General features: G+C 53.5%; 1 protein-coding gene across 1 annotated transcript in view; it reads right to left on the minus strand.

Annotated features, from left to right (window-relative positions):
• PTPRN2 (protein tyrosine phosphatase receptor type N2) overlaps nucleotides 1-15,716 on the minus strand; it is a 472,364-nt gene that overhangs the window by 416,163 nt on the left and 40,485 nt on the right. The window contains exon 3 of the mRNA XM_068972473.1: nucleotides 1,040-1,142. Coding sequence (XP_068828574.1) covers nucleotides 1,040-1,142 — 103 coding nt within the window. The remainder of the gene's footprint in view (nucleotides 1-1,039; nucleotides 1,143-15,716) is intronic.

Raw genomic sequence — 15,716 nt, forward strand, 5'->3', positions numbered from 1 at the left:
CTCGGTGGCGTCCGGGGTCGCCTGTGACAGCGCAGCCCGCTCGGAGCCTCGGCACTGGCAGGAAGGCGCCACGGGCTGCGTGAAGCGCCCACGTGTCGCCCAAAGACCAGCGCGAAGAGTGTGGACGCGCCCGGATGAACACGGACAGCCTGACTGCTTTTTGAGTGTTATTTTTACAGAACAGACTCCTGAGGCAGGTTCTCATTGACGAAGCTCAACAGACCGGCGAGGGTGACAAGGCAGAGCTCCTACCCACCCTCAAGACGCGCACAGCCTGGCTGGGGAGGGCTGCCCGGTGAACGTGCTCTCACGTCTGGTGCGTTGCCTCTGCGGGACCCGGCGGCCTCGCTGCCCCTCTGCTGGATGGACTGAGCAGGAAGGAGGAGGCCGATGCTTCTGCACTGGAATTACTGTACAAAGGCTGCGGGCAGACGCTGGGCTTCCCCACTAAACCGAGGGGGCGGTCCCTTCCCTGCTGTCTGACCTTGAGGAGTAGCCGCCCGTCAGCTCAGGGATGGCAGCCAGCTCCCACACGCTGCCCGTGGGGCACGCCTCCCCTCCCCGGGTCGGTGTCCTGCACAAGTGGGCAAAACGTCCACACCCTCTGCACGTGTGTGGAGACGACGAGGTGGAACAAATCCGGCTCTCACGGCTGCTGTGCTGGGGGCCCGAACACAGATTCCATGGTTTAATTTGCTTTTTGTACTGAACTGAGCATAAATTCTTACTGGGAAATGAGAATTCTTGACCCTCCTGCTGTTAACCAAGGCTCTGGAGATGCAGACTCTCCAAAGGTCCCAGGAAGGGAGACAGACCCTTGGGCATGTCCGTTGTTGAGACCACCCCCCCGTGGGAGGGTCCCCGTCACACCCTCCCCGGGGGCCAGGACCCTGTGGTGGAGGGAGTCCCATCTGCCCCTTCCCCACATCCCAACTTCCCGGAGCATCTACACCAGAAAGACGGGGTTCTTCGCTCCATGAAACAAAGAGAGGGCTGGTGGACACAGGCCAGGGAAGAGACACGAACAGGTCCGCTTTACCTGGCGGGGCTGGACACCTCGGAGTGGCGCGGGTAAGTCTGGGGAAGGCTGGCGAGTTCCCGGGCCATCACGCGCTGGGTGTGGTCATCCTGCCACGTGAGACCTGGAGAGAGAGTGGTGGGCACCGTGTTAGCGTGGAGGCTGAGCCAGAGGCCCGGCTGCAGTCCCCGAGTCACTGCTGCGGGTGCTTTCCCGCAATCTCACCAATCAGCCAAGGCCCCTCTCTGCGGTTTCTTACGAGCTCTTCTCCTTATCAAATCCCAGCCCTTCACCCTAGACCAGAAACGTGGTGGGTGCTTTGCTATATGAACAACACGGGCGGGGCGGGGCCGGGCTGGACAGGAGGTGCACGCTATGGTCAGCAGACAGACTCTGTCCACGGGGAAGACGAGGCCCTTCCACCTGGGGAGGCCAGGCCGCAGGAGGTGCTCCTCACCCAACAGTGAGCCAGCGGCCAGCACTCAGGGCCGCTCCGCCTGCTCGCGGCTGCCACGTCCTGGCCATTTGCTCCTTGCAACCCTGACCTGCTTAAGAGCCACACGTTGGAAATGAAATAAGGGTTATTGTTACTATGAAAGCAATTATCATGGGGCTTAATGTACTGTATCTGGGAGCCAATTACATTATATTTAATACTCAAATGTTATGACAAAGAGCTTTATAACAAGGGCGAAGTAGTTATGAAGGCAAAATCCACGTGTCTATGCATTAATTACATGCACTGCGGATCACATGATAATTATGCTCAGAATTACCAAATAACTCCCAAGAATAATTATTATGCAATTTGTACATTTTAGATCTTATGGTAACACTTTAGCACTTAGAACTACCCCATGCAATTATCCATAATTATCTAATCACTAAATATCATGTAATTACAGAGATATATTTTTATGCCCTGTACAAAAACACATTACCAAAAATCTTCGCATCAGGACGGCTGTGCTTGTTTGCGTGTGTGCGTGAGTGGGGAGCAAGAAGGCCCCCAGCTTGCTGAGAACACTTTTTCTGGGCAGAATTAGAAGAACGCCTCGCACATAAGCTGCCTTCATGAGCACACTTCAGTAATTTTCAAATGTAAACCTAACATTTTTTAAAATTTATGAACGGCAAGATTCAAACAGCTGGATCACTTCTAAGTCTCAGAAGCCTGTGGCCCTATCCTGAGCAGGAGCTGCCGGACGTGCAGCTGTGGGCAGCTCAGCTTCTGCCCTGCAGGGAGGTGAAGTCGCTCAGTCGTGTCCGACTCTTTGCGACCCCACGGACTGTAACCAACCAGGCTCCTCCATCCGTGGGATTCTCCAGGCAAGAATACTGGAGGGGGTTGCCATTTCCAGCCCCACAGGCACCACCGCCCTTGCTTCAGGATGACATGCGCTCACTGTCAGCAAGCGTGCTCCACGTGACAGGCTCAGCGAGAAAGCACCCCACGTGAAATGTGCTTGTGTGGCTGTCGCTGGCCCATTCCCAGAAGACCCACGAGCGAAAGCACATTTGCAACGCGAGCGTAGTGTCTAGCACCTCAGCCCGGAAAACAGGCCTGGTCTTCCTCCCCAAAGTCCGGTCTCCGCGTTGACGTCCACCGGGAACAGGAAGACTCAGAGCACAGGAGGAATTTTGGTGGAAGAAAGTTCAAGTTAAAATTTAAATAACAGAGCTTTGATAACATTTCTATCTGAAGAGTGCAGAAGTCATGCCAACTCTGGGGTCTGTATGGGCCGTAAGAAGGGCGCTGAACCCCTAGCCCAGACTGCTCAGCTGTCCTGGAGTGGGCAGAAACAGGACTCTTGGGTAGAGAGTCAGAGGAAGGCGCAGCTCTGGGGGCTGGGCGTCCCCGGGAGAGACTGTCCCTGTCTGGAAGACGGTGAGACACACGGGCCGCGCTCGCCCTTGCAGCACAGCCGGGCCCTGGGAAGCACACATGGGCAGCTGAGAGCACGGAATCAGATGGCCAGGGGCCAAGAAACAGGTGCTGGGCCCCTGGGGCCTCCCTGGCTTGTGATCTCAGACTTGGAGCTGAGTCACCAGCAGCCCGGGTGCCGGCCAGACCCCAGCGAAGCCGCCTGGCTCCAGTGAGAGGGTCAGGAGAGGAGCCACTGAGCAGGTGCAGACAGAACAGCTCCACTCCCAGCAAGCACCGCAGAGGCCCACAGCGGGGCTGGGCACCCTCCTCCTCAGGCCAGGGACCCTGCCAGTGTCGGCAGAGCGGCTGATGGGGAGGGGTCTTTCCTCCCCACTGGGGGTCACACCTCCGCGGGCCCCAGTGGAGACCAAGCGGGGGCTCAGACTCCCACCGACCCCACTGCCCAGCAGTGAGGACAGGAGCCGGCCCTCAGGGTCCGCAGAGCTCTGGGGGGCACCCGGGCTTCTACCTCCATCGGCAGCAACAGGGCCCCCACCCTACCTCGGCAGAGCAGCGCCAGGAAAAGGCAGCTCCTGCACAAGCTTCAGTGAAGTCTGGAGTCTCAACATAAAACCCAACGCCCAGGCTTCCACAGAAAACCACTCTTGCCAAAACCAAGGAAACCTCAAACTGAAAAAAAGACACTCCGCAGACACCAACACTGAAATGTCGGCCTAATCTGACAAAGATGTAACCCAGCCACGACACAAATGCCTCAGGGAACAGTCACGAACATTCCGGAAGGCAAATGAAAAGTGGGAATTCTCAGTGAAGAAATAAAAAGGACCAAGTGAGAATGTTATAACTAAGAATACAGTAACCAAAATATACAGCTCAGCGGATGCACGTCTTTGCAGGATGGAGGGGACAGGGAGACGAACCAGGGACCTGGAAGAGAGGACAATGAAAGTCACCCAACGCCAGCAACAGAGAGAGGACGGTCTGACAAAAAGGACAGAGCCTCTGGCTGCGGGGCTAAAACAGAAGGACTAAGGTAGTATAAGATCCCGGGAGGAGAGGAGAAAGAAGGCGGGCTGAAGAACCACTCGATAATAATCATCATCATGGCTGAAAATTTCTCAGTTTTGGCAAGAGATCAACTTGAAGCTCCAATATCTCAGCCACCTGATGCAAACAGCCAGCTCACTTGTAAAGGCCCTGATGCTGGGAAAGTTTGAAGGCAAAAGGAAAAGGGGACGACAGAGGATGAGATGGTTGGATGGCGTCACCAACTCAGTGGACATGAGTTTGAGCAAATCCTGGGAGACACTGAAGGACCAGGAAGCCTGGCGTGCTGCAGTCCACAGGGACACAGAGAGTTGGACATGACTTAGTGACTGAACGATGACATAAACCAGAAGATCCCTGAAACCGAGCACCCACAGAGGATAACCCCAAATCTCCTCCAAGACACATGACAATTAAATTCCGGAGACCTAAATGCAAGAAAAAATGTTGAACACAGCCAGAGAAATGATGCCTTAGCTACAGGGAAACATGATTCAAATGACAGAGGATTTCTCATCAGAAACCAGGGGGGCCACATCAAATCACAGGACATTTTCCAAGAGCTAAAAGGAGAAGCTGTCCGTCCCCAATCCTGACAGGCGGCCAACTCAGATCCTGGCAAAAGTGCGGTTCAGGAATGGCACGGCAAAGGAGGCCTCCTCAGATAAGTGAGAATGAGAGCCTGCTTTACCAGCAGACCTGCCCCAGAAGGACTGCTGAAGGAACCTCCCTAAATAAGGTGATGGCAGAAGGAACCTTGGGACATCCGGGGGCGGGGGGGAAGCATGAAAAGCAGACACAATAACTGTGAGGAGCGCCCGTCTCCGGAGCTCCCTAAGGTTTGCTGGGCCGTAAGCAGCACCATGATGCGCTCCTCAGTGTTTGCAGAGGGAATATTCAAAGTGATGATAAAAACAGGGCAAGAGTCATAAAGGGAGGTAAGGGTTCTAGACCCCACTCAAAACGGCAAGATCACCACAGCAGTAAACTCTGAGAGTTTCGTACAGACAGTGCCCCATCTATACCAACCCCTAAAAAGCTGAGCAAGAGGCAAATCTGCAGAGACGTTAAAATGGACTGTAAAGCTGTTACGCTAGAGTAACATAGGAAACAGAATACGGATGGAATAGAACAGGTAGAAAACAGAAAGCAGGCGTTTAAGTGGAGTAAAGCTGCTCAGTCGTGTCCGACTCTTTGTGACCCTGTGGACTGTTGCCCACCAGGCTCCTCCGTCCATGGGATTCTTCAGGCAAGAGTACTGGAGTGGGTTGCCATTTCCTTCTCCAGGGGATCTTCCCAACCCAGGGATTGAACCCAGGTCTCCCGCATTGAAGGCAAACGCTTTACCGTCTGAGCCACCAGGGAAGTCAAAAGAAAACAAAAAGTAAGAGTTTAAGTCTTAATAAATCAATAATTACATTAAATATAAATAGGTTAAGTAAACCTATGAAGACAGACACTGACTGAGTGGATTAAAAAGGCATGACCCAACTATATTCTGTTAATAAGAATCTCACTCCAATATTCGAGCGGAAGTAAAAGGATAAAAAAACATATATCATTAATCAAAGAAAAATAGCAGTAGTTACTGTAATAGCACATGAATTGTCTTCAAAAGAAAGAAACTTACTAGGGACACAGACATAATATAAAGACGAGAGGGTAAATTTGCCAAGAAGATATGTCAATTCTGAATGTATATGCACTCAACACCAGAGCTGCAAATAGGAGAAGCAGAAACTGACAAAATTCCCACATTCTCATCATCTCAGTCACCTTCTTAAACATGTGCGTCTTCACCCAACTAAGGTGGACCATGTCCTGGAACACAAATAAAACTCAGCAAAACGAAAAGAACCAAAATCATTCAGAGTATGTTCTCCAGTCACAATGGAGTCAAACTAGAAATCAATAACATAAACACAAGAAAAGTCTCCAAACACGTGCAACTGAAACAACACTTCTAACTAAGCCACAGGGCAAAGCGAATCCAAGGAGAAAATACACTGAGCTGGGTGAACATGAAAATACAACATACCCAAACCTGTGTTTAAAGCTGCATGGCTAAAGGTGCACTGAGTGAAATTTTTAGCACTAAATACTTAGATTAAAAAGTCTCAAATCAATCATATAAATTCCCACATGAAGAAGCTAGAAAAAGGAGAGCAAAATAAACCCAAATAAGTAAAAAGAAGGAAAGAGAACGAATCAATAAAACTTCAGTGTAAAAATAGAGAAGTCAGTGAAAACAAAAGCTGCTTCCCTGAAAAGATCAGTGAAATTGGCAAACCTCTAGCAAGACTGACAACGAAACAGGGAGAGAAGCCACGATCACCATCAGCAGCGAGACAGGGACGGCAGTGCAGGCCCTGCAGACCTCCAAGGGGACAAACAAGCCCCCCCCCCCACAGCAACTGAGATGGAACGGACCCACCCCTGGAGACACAAACCACCGCAGCTCACCCAGTATGGAGCAGATCGTTTGAGAGCCCTATAATTGTTAGACAAGTTGAATTCTTAATTTAAGACCTCCAAACAAATCTCCTGACCCAGATTATTTCCCTGGATAATTCTACCAAACATCTAAGGAAGAATCAGTATGAGTTCTACAGAATCCCTTCTGGAAAATAGAAAAGGAGGGAAAAGTTTCCATTTAACTTTATGTAGGTAATATTAGAAGGCAATGGCACCCCACTCCAGTACTCTTGCCTGGAAAATCCCATGGATGGAGGAGCCTGGTGGGCTGCAATCCATGGGGTCACTAACAGTCAGACACGACTGAGCGACTTCACTTTCACTTTTCACTTTTATGCATTGGAGAAGGAAATGGCAACCCACTCCAGGGTTCTTGCCTGGAGAATCCCAGGGACGGGGGAGCCTGATGGGCTGCCGTCTCTGGGGTCGCACAGAGTTGGACACGACTGAAGCGACTGAGCAGCAGCAGCAGCAGCAAATATTAACCTGAACCAAAAGCAGACAAACACTGCACCACACACACAAAAGAAACCTGCAGACTCACATCCTTCATGAATATTGACAGAAAGATCCATAAGATAATATCAACATGCCAGATCCAGCAACATATGAAAATCATTACCCAGCATGGGGTTTACTAAAGGGGCGCAAGACTGGTTTAATACAAAGTAGATCAATTACTTCAACACCTCTTTATGATGAATATTCATCCACTTGATACTGAACACCTGTCCACACAGGCCCTACAGCTGCCATTGTACCTAATGGTGAGAAACTAGAACCCTTTCCGCTCGGATCAGGAACGAGGCGAGGACGTCCTCTCTCAGCACTGATCCCAGCAGAGCTAAAAGTTCTCAGCAGGGCAACGGGGCAAGACAAGGAAATACAAGGCACACATATGAAAAAGAAGCAAAGTTACCTATTTCCAGATAAGATAATTTTCCACGTGGAAAATTCCAATGAATCTACAAAGAACTCCTAGAAGAATTGATGCTTTCAAACTGTGATGCTGGAGAAGACTCTTGAGAGTCCCTTGGACAGCAAGGAGATCCAATCAGTCCATCCTAAAGGAAATCAGTCCTGAATATTCGTTGGAAAGAATGACTGATGGTGAAGCTGAAACTCTAATACTTAGGTCACCTGATGTGAAGAGCCAACTCGTTGGAAAAGACCCTGATGCTGGGAAAGATTGAAGGCGGGAGGAGAAGGGGGCGACAGAGGATGAGGGGGGTGGATGGCATCACTGACTCCATGGACAGGAGTTTGAGCAGGCTCCGGGAGCTGGTGATGGACAGGGGAGCCAGGCGTGCTGCCGTCCACGGGGTCGCAGAGAGCTGGACACGACTGAGCCACTGAGCAACAATGAACTGGAAACAGCCCAGATGCTGCCCAGTGAGTGAGGGGGAGTCAAGCAGGTCTGTCCAGACTGTGGATTGGTTAGTTCTCAGCAATAACAACCCACTGAGCAAAAGGGAGGGACCGCAGACACAGCCACAACATTCTGCCCAGTGAAAAAAGCCAACCCAAACAGCGCGACTTCACTCACACAACATTTGTAACCTGCTCTGCTCCACCGCAGGCAGGCCCTCCAGCGGCCAGCCAGGACCCCTGACCCCTGACCCCTGACCCCTTACAGTCAGCTAGGGTCAAGCTGGACTGTGGCGACTATGTAGTAAAGCTGTCAGCAAACATCTGTGGAAAATAGAGACGCAGAGAGACTCACTGGGATGAGGAACTGGGAGAAACTTCAGAGAGAAAAGTGGTATTCGAGCCAACGTTGGAAGGATACACAGAATTCTAACGGACAGAGAGGGGCTGAGCAGAAATGGAAGAGCGCGGCCAGGGCGGGATGCAGTCGGCAAGGATGTAAGTCCAGCGGGGCACAGGAGGGGCCGGAGGGTCGGTGTGAGGCCACAGCAGGCCTGGACACCACACCAGGAGGGCTGGCAGTCTCTGCACGCAGCGCAGAGCCAGAACAGTATTCTGAGCAGGAAGGTGCTGTGTGCAGGGGAGGGGTGAGACCAGGAGGGGGAGGGGGAGGGGTGAGACCAGGAGGGGAGGGGGAGGGGTGAGACCAGGATGGGGAGGGGGGAGACCAGGAGGGGGAGGGGGGAGGTGAGGAGGGGGGAGGGGGGAGACCAGGAGGGGGAGGGGGGAGGCCAGGAGGGGGAGGGGGGAGACCAGGAGGGGGAGGGGTGAGACCAGGAGGGGGAGGGGGGAGACCAGGAGGGGGAGGGGGGAGGTGAGGAGGGGGAGGGGGGGAGACCAGGAGGGGGAGGGGGGAGGCCAGGAGGGGGAGGGGGAGGCCAGGAGGGGGAGGGGGGAGACCAGGAGGGGGAGGGGAGGAGCAGGAGGAGGGGGAGGGGTGAGACCAGGAGGGGGAGGGGTAAGACCAGGAGGGGGAGGGGAGGAGCAGGAGGAAGGGGAGGGGTGGGAGGAGTGAGACCAGGAGGGGGAGGGGAGGGGGAGGAGGGGGAGGGGTGAGACCAGGAGGAGGGGGGAGGGGTGAGACCAGGAGGGGTAGGGGAGGAGCAGGGGGAGGCCCACGCCTCAGGCAGCAGACTCCAGGCAGGGACATCACCCTTCTGGTGACGAGCTTCCTCAGGTGTAAAAGGACCGTCTCACGTTTGCCACAAGCCAGAGATCAGACCAAATGTGTCTCACTCACTCCGGCCCATGGCCCCCCTGTAACGGAGGCACCCATGGAAACGGCAGGTGGATGGGACCCCCGTGGGGGAGTCTGGCCTCTCCAAGGCGGCTGAGGCCCCAGCCCCTGCATCTCGGGCACCCACAGGCAGCTCCCAGCGGGCGCGAGGTTCCAGGCCGTGCTCGGTCATGGGCTGGGCGTGTGGCCCGAGGGGTGCCAGCAACGTCCTCCTCGGGGGTCAGAGCCCCAGCCTGAGCCCCAGCAGAGAAGCCTCATCTGAGGAGCCTGATCCAGCGGGCCCCTCGACACAGAACGGCACCCCCCGAAGGAGCCCCAGATGGGACCTGCTTGCCGGGTATGCCAAGGGCACAGCAGCAGCACCAGTTCTCCTGAGACCTGGACGCACTCACCAGGCTGTGAGCAGGACCCGGAGGCCGCACAGGAGGGGTGGGCGCAGGACCCGCAGTCCCGACAGAGTGCCCGTTACCACCTGCCTGGCACCACAAGCACCAAGTCCCCCAGAGAGCCCACCTGGGACACGATCTCGGCCACGCCGAGGCCCAGCGACAGAGGCAGGGACACAGAGGTTGGGAGGCCGCCTCCCTGAGCCCTAAGTCGGCACAATGCTGCCTCCGTGGTGCGCACACGGTGACGGGTCTGGACGCCACACAAGTGGACGATGTGGGCAAGGCTCGGCACAGACGGACGGCTCTATCCATTAGACTTGGCTGCCAGGAGCCAGCCCGAGGAATCCCGCCCGTGGCACAGGTCATGAGGCTAAGGGGCCCGACAGGCAAAGGCGAGTCAGGCCTTAAGGGAGCCTCGCTGGACCTGCTCGTGCATCTGCCCCAAAACCAGAGTCTGCCTGCCTTACTGTGCTATGCTTTCCACCTACTCTTCTGACATTGACAGGGGGCTGTCCCCCACCACCTTTCTCTGGAAAAAGTTAATTTAGCGCTTTTAGATAATAAGTCTCCTGGGCATAATAAGAGTGTTTCAATCCAAAAACCCCTCTGATGGCTTTCTAGCCTGCCTGCCAGACTCGTACAGCTGCGCATGTGATTGTTTGCGGCCTCCTGACCACGAGAGGCACAGGAAGCTTAAAACATCCGAGGAACGTAGGGGCTTCCGAGGAGTCAAAATCATTAGAATAGGACTGATTAAGAGTTTCATTTGTTGAGCCAATACTTGCTGCCAAGTTTTCATATCTTTTATTTGTTAATATACTTGGTATGTAGAAAAAACAGGTAGTAAGTAAGGAAAACTGCTAGACCATTCAGGTATGACCTAAATCAAATCCCTTATGATTATACAGTGGAAGTGAGAAATAGATTTAAGGGCCTAGATCTGATAGATAGAGTGCCTGATGAACTATGGAATGAGGTTCGTGACATTGTACAGGAGACAGGGATCAAGACCATCCCCATGGAAAAGAAATGCAAAAAAGCAAAATGGCTGTCTGGGGAGGGCTTACAAATAGCTGTGAAAAGAAGAGAGGCAAAAAGCAAAGGAGAAAAGGAAAGATATAAGCATCTGAATGCAGAGTTCCAAAGAATAGCAAGAAGAGATAAGAAAGCCTTCTTCAGCGATTGATGCAAAGAAATAGAGGAAAACAACAGAATGGGAAAGACTAGAGATCTCTTCAAGAAAATTAGAGATACCAAGGGAACATTTCATGCAAAGATGGGCTCGATAAAGGACACATATGGTATGGACCTAACAGAAGCAGAAGATATTAAGAAGACGTGGCAGGAATACACAGAAGAACTGTACAAAAAAGATCCTCATGACCCGGATAATCACGATGGTGTGATCACTCACCTAGAGCCAGACATCCTGGAGTGTGAAGTCAAGTGGGCCTTAGAAAGCATCACTACGAACAAAGCTAGTGGAGGTGATGGAATCCCAGTTGTCCTGTTTCAAATCCTGAAAGATGATGCTGTGAAAGTGCTGCACTCAGTATGCCAGCAAATTGGGAAAACTCAGCAGTGGCCACAGGACTGGAAAAGGTCAGTTTTCATTCCAATCCCAAAGAAAGGCAATGCCAAAGAATGCTCAAACTACCGCACAATTGCACTCATCTCACATGCTAGTAAAGTCATGCTCAAAATTCTCCAAGCCAGGCTTCAGCAATACGAAAACCGTGAACTTCCTAATGTTCAAGCTGGTTTTAGAAAAGGCAGAGGAACCAGAGATCAAACTGCCAACATCCGCTGGATCACGGAAAAAGCAAGAGAATTCCAGAAAAACATCTATTTCTGCTTTATTGACTATGCCAAAGCCTTTGACTGTGTGGATCACAAAAAACTGTGGAAAATTCTGAGAGAGATGGGAATACCAAACCACCTGACCTGCCTCTTGAGAAATCTGTATGCAGGTTAGGAAGCAACAGTTAGAACTGGACATGGAACAACAGACTGGTTCCAAATAGGAAAAGGAACATGTCAAGGCTGTATATTGTCACCCTGCTTATTTAACTTCTATGCAGAGTACATCATGAGAAACACTGGACTGGAAGAAACACAAGCTGGAATCAAGATTGCCGGGAGAAATATCAGTAACCTCAGATATGCAGATGACACCACCCTTGTGGCAGAAAGTGAAGAGGAACTAAAAAGCCTCTTGATGAAAGGGAAAGAGGAGAGTGAAAAAGTTGGCTTAAAGCTCAACATTCAGAAAACGAAGATCATGACATCTGGTCCCATCACTTCATGGGAAATAGATGGGGAAACAGTGGAAACAGTGTCCGACTTTATTTTGGGGGGCTCCAAAATCACTGCAGATGGTGTTTGCAGCCATTAAATTAAAAGACACTCCTTGGAAGAAAAGTTATGACTAACCTAGACAGCATATTCAAAAGCAGAGACAGTACTTTGCCGACTAAGGTCCATCTAGTCAAGGCTATGGTTTTTGCAGTGGTGATGTATGGATGTGAGAGTTGGACTACAAAGAAAGCTGAGAGCCGAAGAATTGATGCTTTTGAACTGTGGTGTTGGAGAAGACTCTTGAGAGTCCCTTGGACTGCAGGGAGATCCAAGCAGTCCATTCTGAAGGAGATCGGCCCTGGGATTTCTTTGGAAGGAATGATGCTAAAGCTGAAGCTCCAGTACTTTGGCCACCTCATGCGAAGAGTTGACTCATTGGAAAAGACTCTGATGCTAGGAGGGATTGGGGGCAGGAGGAGAAGGGGACGACCAAGGATGAGATGGCTGGATGGCATCACGGACTCGATGGACGTGAGTCTGAGTGAACTCCGGGAGTTGGTGATGGACAGGGAGGCCTGGCGTGCTGCAATTCATGGGGTTGCAAAGAGTCAGACACGACTGAGCAACTGAACTGAACTGAACCGAGCCCTGGTATTAGTAACATTAGATCTTTGAGTTGCGTGCTTTCTTTGTTATAACCCACTGTACCTTTGTTCTACAGGAATGTCACTTTATTTAGTACTTTGAGGGTGATGCAGATTAAAGAAAAAACGCTTCAAGAGAAAATGAGTTTTCTGGTTGATAGACATTTATCTAGGAAAAGAGCCATAAAAATGTTAACAGGCCCCCTGGCCAGAAGATGATGTAAAACCACCTGGGACCTTCTGTGTACGGGAAGGCATGCAAAAAGAAAGCCCGGTCTCAGTGAGGGTCAGGACGGCTGCCCCTGCATAACTCCGCATGTTCCATTATTCCTTTACGGACAACTTGGGGAATATAAACTGCTTTGGAACATGAAGTTGTGGGTCTGGCACTGATGCTTGGCTCCCCCACGTCGTTTTTTCTCCCTTTTCTGGCTGAATTCCCATCTGGAGTGTGGAGGCTCACCGTGTCTACTTATTTGCCCCGGCCTCTAAGACCCACGCGAGAGGGAGCCCAAGGCAGGGCACCCCCTGCTATTCAAGCGGGTGCCGGTGGCCTACGTAGATGGTGCAAACCCCTTGTCTCGGCGTTTCATTGGTTCTCTGTGTACACCAAGTTACTCAGCCTCTTTTCTCCACTAATTTTCCTACTACACTCTTCTTTCCTAATCTCTTTATATCTCTGAGTAAATAAGTCTTTCCTCACCGACTCCGTCCCTGCTTTGAATTCCTTGGATCCACCGGGGCTGGACCCTGGCACTTGTTTAAGACACACTTTCTCCTGCCTCTGGTACATGAAGTGAGAGAGTGAGCGAAAGTCACTCAGCCTTGTCCAACTCTTTGCGACCCCATGGACCACACAATCCAGGCAAGAACACTGGAGTGGGAGGCTGTGCCCTTCTCCAGAGGAAGTTCCCAACCCTTGGATTGAACCCAGGGCTCCCACACTGGCACGTGGAGCACGATACAGACGCCCACAGGAGTTGAGGGCCGCACTTACGGGAAGGGGTCAGGCACCAGCGTGCGGAGACGAGAGTGCGACTGGGCTTTGGCGACAGCCGTGTTGGAGGCCCAGTGTGGTAGGGGCTCCTGTGACCTGGAGACAGCTTCCTTGGGGTGAGCAATGAAGAGAAACAGGAGGTGTCGTGGGCTGCAGGCTTGTGTCCCCCAAATCCACGTGCTAAACCCCAGCCCGGGGGGGGGGGGCATCCCCGGGGGGCGGGGCCTGGGGCGGGGCTGAGGGCCCTGCAGGAGGCCGCCTGGTGGGACCAAAGCCCTTAGCAGAAGAGGACCCCGCCCCCTGCCGGCTTATCAGGATGGAGGGAAGGCGCCGTCTGCAACACAAAACGCGTGTCCGCGCCAGCGACAAAGCAGGGTGCCATGACCTTGGACCTCTGGCCCCCAGACTGTGCGCAGCTTCCACCCCATCTGGGGCTCCGCTCAGAGAGGACTGAGGCAGAATACGCTCAGTGAGCAAGGTGAGCATGTCGGTCCCGGGCCTGATCACACACCCGAGGAGGGTGTGAGCTGAGGCACTGGTCCGGGGCAGGTGCCCCGAGGGGCACAGCCACACCAGGGCCATGACTCCGTGGTCTGGGCTCTCGGGCACCTCGCAGGACACCCACGCTCCACATGAGAGGAGGCCTGAGTCCAAGGTCCTGTCACCTGCCTGAGCCCGCCTCTCCGTTGCCATGGCAACCCCCACACTGTAGCCCCTGGGGCAGGTGGAGGGTGGGGTCTGCAGCCTGGACCCCACACCCACCAGCTCCAGCACGGCTGCTTCACAGCCACTTCCACCGTAGAGTCTGGGCTGGGGCAGGCCTGGCATCAATGACACCCCCGCCCCCACACCTCTGGGCTGGCCAGGCGATGGGAACAGACAGCTCTGTGCGGGCGGACTGGTGTTTGTTGCTCCTTGGTTACTTGTGCGCACTTCCTGGTGCCCCGCAGGGCAGAGCTGACCCCATCCTCACCTCCGCACTGGTTAAGGCAACGAACGACGCTCGCGTTCCCCAACCATCTCGAGGGAAGCAAGCCCAGCGCCCAGCCCCCGCCATGGTCCCTGGGCAGGCTTCAGAGGACAGGAAGGGTCAGGGTGTGGTCACAGCTGAGCACGGAAATCGAGGGATGCTGAGCAGTTGATCCAGGGAAGTGCTGGCCGGGAAACAGCACGAGCTCCCTAAACGGTGGGTGGTGTGATGTGCAGACCCAAGGCGGGCCTCTGCCTGCCTGACCCAGCCCTCCCCCCGCTGCCCAGAGAGGGGACAGACAGACCCGCTGCCCAGATGGACACTGCCCACGCAGGGAGGCCTGCCTTTCTTCCCGGAACTGAGGCTCACTGCAGAGGGGTCCATTCGACCCGGGGTCCCTCACCTGCTCGTCACAACCCCAGAACCAGAGAGGAGGTGAGGGCACGGCTGCCCCGCACCACATGGATATGCAGAAGTGTACTCCCCCTCATGCCAAGCCCTTCAAATGCGCATCGAGCGCTGATGCCGGGAGAGTTTACCATAAACTTACGATCTCTGCTCCCACTAACTGACCTCCTCAGTCAGGCCGTGTCACATCTGGTCAGCTGAACCTGGGCAAACACAGGCACCCAGGCTGAGCCAGTAACCAGAGCGGGTCTGGTCACTGGCCACCAGAGAGCTAGCTAGCTGGTCAGTTGTTAGGCTGTCCCTGCAAAGGACTCTTGGCGGGTCCCATGATTCCAGGCACGTGTGTTGCTTCTACAAAGAAGCCTGCACAGACCAGGACATCCCAAGACTGCCCCCCAGGCGGGCTGCCCCCGGCACATGGCACCCGGCCGGGTCAGCACAGCACAGCTTGCTGCTGACCCTGCTCCTGCCCACAGCAGCTGACGGGTCCAAGGCTAGGATCTGGGACTTCTCCAGGCCAGTGCTTCGAAAGGAGGCAGACACTGAGAAAATGGCTCAAAGAGGGCTGGGCCACCTCCAAACAGGCCACTACAGGGGTTCACACCCCACTCCCCTGCCGGGGAGGACTCGTCCCAACGCCGAGCACCACAGGGGGCTTCACAGGAGTGAACCACAGCACCACAGGAGCGCAGACTTGCCGCTTCCCGAGGGCACGGATGGCCCTGAACCCCACGTTAGGGAAGGAGAGGGCATGGGTTTAGCTCCCCAAAGGGCAGAGGGGCGACCTCAGTCACCTTTGCTCCTGGAAAACCCAGCACTTCAACTCCATTGAGCCCCAACATTTATTTCAGAGACAAACATACTTTGTCTAGCAAAACAGACCCCAGACAAGAAACAGGAATTGTTGAGCGACAGGG

Source organism: Capricornis sumatraensis, chromosome 5, assembly GCF_032405125.1.
Source record: "Capricornis sumatraensis isolate serow.1 chromosome 5, serow.2, whole genome shotgun sequence".
NCBI lineage: Eukaryota > Metazoa > Chordata > Mammalia > Artiodactyla > Bovidae > Capricornis > Capricornis sumatraensis.